The 6858-nt window shown below is 30.0% G+C and overlaps 1 protein-coding gene across 1 annotated transcript in view; it reads right to left on the reverse strand.

Moving 5' to 3' along the window:
• Positions 1-611: 611 nt before the first annotated feature.
• Positions 612-6858, reverse strand: part of LOC106475523 (protein rogdi-like) — a gene marked incomplete at its 3' end in the record, with an annotated part of 9944 nt that continues 3697 nt past the window's right edge. The window contains exons 2-4 of the mRNA XM_022379613.1: positions 6611-6719; positions 3999-4082; positions 612-743 (exon numbers count right to left, since the gene is read on the reverse strand). Coding sequence (XP_022235321.1) covers positions 612-743; positions 3999-4082; positions 6611-6719 — 325 coding nt within the window. The remainder of the gene's footprint in view (positions 744-3998; positions 4083-6610; positions 6720-6858) is intronic.

Raw genomic sequence — 6858 nt, forward strand, 5'->3', positions numbered from 1 at the left:
AATCAGGTATACTTCAACAATTTCTGCTGGGATATTATACAACAAAGTTTGGGTGATAGGGTTATGTTAGTAAGACCTTGGACTCCTACAGTCTAGAGTTGTTTATTACTACCCTGAATAACTGATCTAATATATATGATGGGATATTATACAACAAAGTTTGGGTGATAAGGTTATGTTAGTAAGGCCTTGGACTCCTACAGTCTAGAGTTGTTTATTACTACCCTGAATAACTGATCTAATATATATGATGGGATATTATACAACAAAGTTTGGGTGATAAGGTTATGTTAGTAAGGCCTTGGACTCCTACAGTCTAGAGTTGTTTATTACTACCCTGAATAACTGATCTAATATATATGAAAGCCATTTGTCAATTTGTATGTATGTAACACTCATATTACGAGTCATTTTTGAGTTGCACCATTCTTATTGACCTTTTGAGTGTACTTAAAAAATTTTATTTTCTCAATGTATTTCTTTTATGTTGGAGGAAGTTTGGTGAACAAAGCTTGCTTAAGAAAGGATGGGAACCAACATGTGCAATTTCTAGTTAAGCGTACTGAATAACAACCAAACCAAAATGTTCAACTTCTAGTTAATCTTTGTACATCTTTCCAACATATAATTACCTCTGTAACATCCTCTGCTGATCTAAAGCCATATTTGCTGTGGTGAATAGTGAAAGCATCAGGTGACAACATATGTAAGGCTAACATTAAGTGATTTCCTGCATCTTGGACCTAAAACAAGACATATTCTGAATAATATCCTTTAAAAAAAAACAAAAAAACTCATTGGATTTATACAAATGGAGGAATCAAAACTATATCAGTTAAAAAAAATCTCCTTAATCAAAATACTTCTATAAACCAATTTATCTATTTTTGTAAATAAATTAAACTGTAAATTTTTAAATGCCTCTAGGAAAATGATTTAACATTAAAAATCAACTTTATTTTCTTGTAATGCAAATGGATACAAATTTAGTATAGATCACTTGGTCAATCTAATCGTCATTACAGCATACTTACATAAAAAAGTAAGTAACATTACAAAATTTTACTTCATTTGTATCTTTCTTTGCCCTACGAGTTGATCACTGAGAGCCTTCTTGATTCCCAATTTTGTTACATTTGAAGCAATTTTCTTTGTGTACATCAGCACAAACATACACTTTGATTCACTGAAAATCATAGCTGACACACAGCAAAAACTAATAAAAGAAATATTATATCTTTGCACAGACAGTTACATCACAAAGTTTCCAACATTAATACTGTTTTAGGAAATTGGAAAAATAGTTACAGTTCATAGTATACAAAAATTCTATCTTCAAGTGAGTAAAAAGAAAATTTTTATGAATACCTGGAGCAACAAGTTGTTGAAACTAGCAAGAAATTCAGAATTACAGTATAGGGACATAATACCCGAGAACAATGCACATTAAATAGAGTAGAATAATACAAGCAACTTGATAAGTACCATCAAGATAGTACACACAACAGAAGTGTTTGAGTGAGACTAAAACAGGATAGTTTTTGGAAAAAAAAAAGGAATTGGAACTATGTTAAAATCAAAACAAGATGAAATGAAAAGAAAATGGAAAAACAAGTCTTGATAAAAAAACAAAATAATAACAAATACACATAAAAGACAAGTCCACTACGATGTATGGAAGACATAAAACTATCAGTCTGAATTCTCTGGTTATTGTGAAGAATTTGGAAAAGAAGATCTGTTCAAAGAAGAAGTGATCTTACTGTCCCCAAATTAACCCCTATGTTCAAAGCAGGGACAGTAAGATCACTTCAAATTAACCCCTATGTTCACAAGCGGGGACAGTAAGATCACTTCAAATTAACCCCTATGTTCACAAGCAGGGACAGTAAGATCACTTCAAATTAACCCCTATGTTCACAAGCGGGGATCAAAGTGCAAATATCACGACCTTTAACAGAGTGGCATTCGACACTGTATTAAGTATTTGATATCAGTTATAAACTATTAATTTTCCCTACATTGCTGATTTAGCAACAACTCGTGGCAGAGGAAAGTAAATACTAACAATATACAAGCATGCTGAAAAAAAAATGTATACACACATTTTGGAGAGGGTTATGCGATGCAATAACCAAACTGCATGATGGACAAAAGTATTTTTTATTCTTCACATTGCACTTCAACTCGTCAGAATCTGAGTCATTTTGATGTCAGCAATTCACAGACATATTTTGAATATGAATACTTTTGTAAGACATGTGATTTTTTGTGTACAACAGACCTGTACATTTTACTAAAAGATTCCCACGTTCTGAGTAGATACATGTAGTAAATTCAAAATTACAGTCACCATTCAGTTAAAATTAAAAAACAGATCTAAACATAAAATAAAAAATAAAAGAGCAAAAACTGTAGAAATTAGACGTGATAGTGCAGAGCCAAAAAAAAGTGAAATAGATAAATAGGTTAATAAAAAATCCAATTAAGTGTATAAAGATTAGAAAAATATAATCAAAACCATAAAACAGAAGAAGATAAACTTTCTGACAGAGGATGAGAAACTCAACAGAAAAATTAGAAGAACAGAAGTAGAAGAAACACATTTTGGAGAGAAGATAGGAATAGTAAGCTACACAGAGTTGAAATTAAATGAGGAATACTTTTGTATGAAATATATATAGAACTTCTGTGAAAATCTAAGGAGAGAGGAAATAGTGAGACTTCATAAGTTAACAGTGGGAGGGCAAGAATTGGAAAAGGATGAAAACAAAACAGAGAAGGAACTCATCAAAATATGGAGGAAGGAGAAGAAAGGAATTAAAAAAAAAGGAAACAAAAAGCAGCAAAGCAATAAAAAACAGAAAAAATAAAGGACAAAAAATATTGTTGTTAGTCTATGTGCTGAAAATATAAAATGAAATGCATAAACTACATAATGAACTATTCTATCTGGATAAATGCATTTTCGCTTTTGACTCCTTTTATTTTGATAAATCAAGTGTGACCTGACGTAAAACACACTATCTTTTATATAGGTTAGATAACATGACATATAGACCTCTATAAGTATCTATAATAATTTTATTATCATTGTACCTTTGCAAATTTTTATGTTTCTGGGAAATAAAAATGCTTAAAATATTTTTGACTATTCTTCTATGTAAATAGGTCCAGAATACACACACTGACATAATCATCTAGAATATATCAACCTAATAACCTGAACGAAGCAGGGTACTTTCACTAGTATGCTATAGAGAGAGAGAGAGAGCCGAAAATGAACAGAGAAAATTATATGTATGTTATGTAGTTCTCAAAGCTGCATTCAATCCAATATCAAGATAAGACAGCATAAAATTTTGGACCACAAAAGAAATGTGACATGACTGCCCATTAAGCCAAATGTCACTTAATTTATTTATAGTTTCTAAGAACATTCTTTTCATTCCTCATACTGGTTATGCATCTTTGGAAGCAAGCTACAGAAATATTCTTCTACCAGGAGATATCAAATAAGAATATTGAAGTTTAGCGAGTATGGTAAGCTGGCCTGTGTCAGCAAACTATACAGATAATGTATTCAATAAAAGAAGGATTGTATTCAAGTAAAACACAAAAATAGAAAAACTTCTTATTTATTGAAAATAAACTATACCAACCCAATTAAATTGATTTCAACTACAAATACTTGTTGGCAAAATATCACATCAAGATACTTGACAAAGGTAAAGTGATGCATTTTGAAAGACGAGTTCAAATTTCACCAATAAATCCTTATCAGTCTTGCTGTGCAGTTTGTATGCCTTAAAGTAGGTTGTTAACTATTTCAATTGAAAAAATAAATTATAGGAAGTGAAATCAATTGTGTTATTATTCTTAGTCTAAACAATTTTTATCAAAATTACTGTACAATACAAGTAAATGTTTCTACTTCGTTTAACACAATCAAAACAGGCAGATGTAAGGGAAGGAGGGACTTTATAGATACAATTAACCTGTTGCAATTTCCACTGGCAGTCATTCTGTACTATGGTTCTGTGAGAAGGAACTTGATGCTTGTGGATCCTCAAACTGATATCCTACATAAATTAAGTAAAAAACAAAGTAATTTTTCAAATAACATTATTATAACATATTTAAGTTTGAAAGTTGATGAGACATATTTGTCATAGATACCTCTGTTTATCACAGAATCATATGCAGAGCTCTGAAGTTAAACAAGTAATCATGTGTAACCATTAACCCTTTCACAACAGGCTTGTGTGTCTTACACAACTTTGGAACCACCATATAAGTAACTCGTAACTATGAAGATATACATATTATAGCTGAAAGTACTTAACTTATGTTTACTAAATTTAGCATGCCTTCAGTAAATATTACAAGTCTTTTTTTTACAAAAAATGTATCCCTAAATATATGGAATCAGAGTGCTGACTGCTCCAAGTGCAAAGTGATTTTCATGTTAAGGTTAAAAATACTTTTCGTCTGAAAAGTTTCAAATTTCTTTTGCATAATCTCTAAAACCTCCTAAATCAATATCAAACTTTTTTTTTACAAAAACTTTATATTTGATATGTTATTTTCTCTACCATAACTCTATACAGGGTTGGTTGATTGGGCCAACTTCATAACCACTATAAAAATTAGGAAATAAATTTAGATTACACTTTTTACATTCTGGAATGACTACAAATTGTAACAGGAAACCACAATTATTTATCCTAAATAGCTTAAAGCTTGTAATAGTATATATCTACTTGTACTTTATTTTATTTCTCTTGGAACCACATTTAACTAGCAATCCCACCACAAAATTGTAAATCACACATCAAATGTGCAGCTCACGTTATGGTACTGAATTATGTAAAACACAAGCTGCTCACAAGAATACTTCATAAAGAGTTTTTATTATTATTTTTCATTATCTTACCTAATCTAACCTAATAAGTCTCTAATTTTTACCTTTCAGTTACTTTTATAATAATGAAAATAAATAATACATATGAAAAACAAGAAATATTTACCTGGATTTTTTTTGTTGTTGTCGACGAAACTAAAGCCTACTTTTTTGTTTTTAAACTAATGGTACTATCACATTAAATAATTGTTTATTTATTTAAATACTTCATTTAAGAACAAAATATAATAACATGCAAAAATCAAAGAATGTCCCATAAGTATCGTAGATTTTCTGGCTTTCTAACTATGAGATAAGAGCTTGAAAATGAACAATGAAATAGAAAATGCCCTGTACAGAAAACATTGTAATATAATACATCATTTAATAGATTAAAAGTTTGGCTTTCTATTGGTTATAAATAATAAATTATATAGAATATCAGATAGAACTACTGGCAATTTGTGAAACAGAGGATGTGACAGGTGGGCAGGGGAAGTGGATACGATTTTCTAGTTTATGGCTCTCGCTCCAGAAACAAATAAGATTGAAGGCTATAAAAATTATGTTTTGCCTGTGTTATATCTATATCATATTGAGTAATTTACATTAAATTTGGTACTTCTCGGAGGGGTGGTGAATAAATTAGAGAAGAGGACAAACTTAGAGAGCATATGTCACAATTCTCATACTGGAGGAGATTGAGGATTTTTTTTAATATCTCCTTATAAAATCTATAACATAAGTCTTATAATATTATAATTTCATTTATTATATATGTTTTGCTTCCAAGTTTACTCATACATATTGACAACGAAGTAGTTTAATTAAATTTTGAATGTAGCTGTAATATGTTGTGGCATGCACACTTTGACCTACCCATTGTGAAAGGGTTAACTAGTTTTTATTTTTGGGCATAATTAGATTTCGTTTTTTAGGCTAAACTAAAAGGTGGTGGCAAGCTAAAGAAACAAAATGCTTTATCAGCATAACAAATAAATTAAACAAAGTTAGTCCAAAACTGACCAACAGAAAATGAAAAAATATACAAAATGTTTTTATTAATATTGCAGTAAAAAATTTAGTACACACTTCAGTCATCCAAAATAAAAAAACTTATTTCCATAATCTCTGACACTCCACAAAAATACTTTAACTTCCAACAACTGCAGAACATAAAAATGTGCACAACATCTGGTTTCAAAGTTATTGCTGCATACACTAACCAATAAGAGAGTTCAAACAGAAAAATTAAACAAGAGAGTAAAAATATTTGCATCTTCTGATTCGAAACCATCAAATTTGATCAAATCAATTCCTTTATAAATGTGAAATAATATGATATTGAAGAATTTTCTAATTTTACCCCAATATGAAAAGTCCATAATTCTTGATATTTCAAGGATCTGTTAGGCAGTAGTCATTACATTTAATGGAGAGCCCATCTTGGAAGAATGAAATTCATTCATGTACCTGCATGTAAAGCACATGCGAAACATAACTTATTGGTTACTACTACCAAACTGGACTACATTTAACAGGATTTTCTTTACAGGTATCATTTTATCAACTATTATAGTTTAACTGACAACTTATAGTCATTATTAAAAGGATACAGGAAAATGCCCTCAAAAGTAGAATTTACATAAAAAAAATGGTGCAACTAAATTCAATCTGAAATGTAAGAATAACAAAGATTCTACATACAGCATGACTTATGTTATCTCCTAACAATGTGGCCACAACTTTCACTTGATCATGTGCAGAGGAGCTGAAAACAAAAAAAGACCACAAAAAGTTTGATATTCTCCACCGTCTTTAAGAAACCAGCTATTACTTTTAGTGAAATGTAAAAACACATTTCTATAACTTTTACAGAGAGTATGTACTAAAACATTTGGTTCTGGATTATAAAAAAAAATATTTAGTGACATCCTTCTTATTCATTAATAACA

Source organism: Limulus polyphemus, unplaced genomic scaffold (genome assembly GCF_000517525.1).
Source record: "Limulus polyphemus unplaced genomic scaffold, Limulus_polyphemus-2.1.2 Scaffold8711, whole genome shotgun sequence".
Taxonomy (NCBI): domain Eukaryota; kingdom Metazoa; phylum Arthropoda; class Merostomata; order Xiphosura; family Limulidae; genus Limulus; species Limulus polyphemus.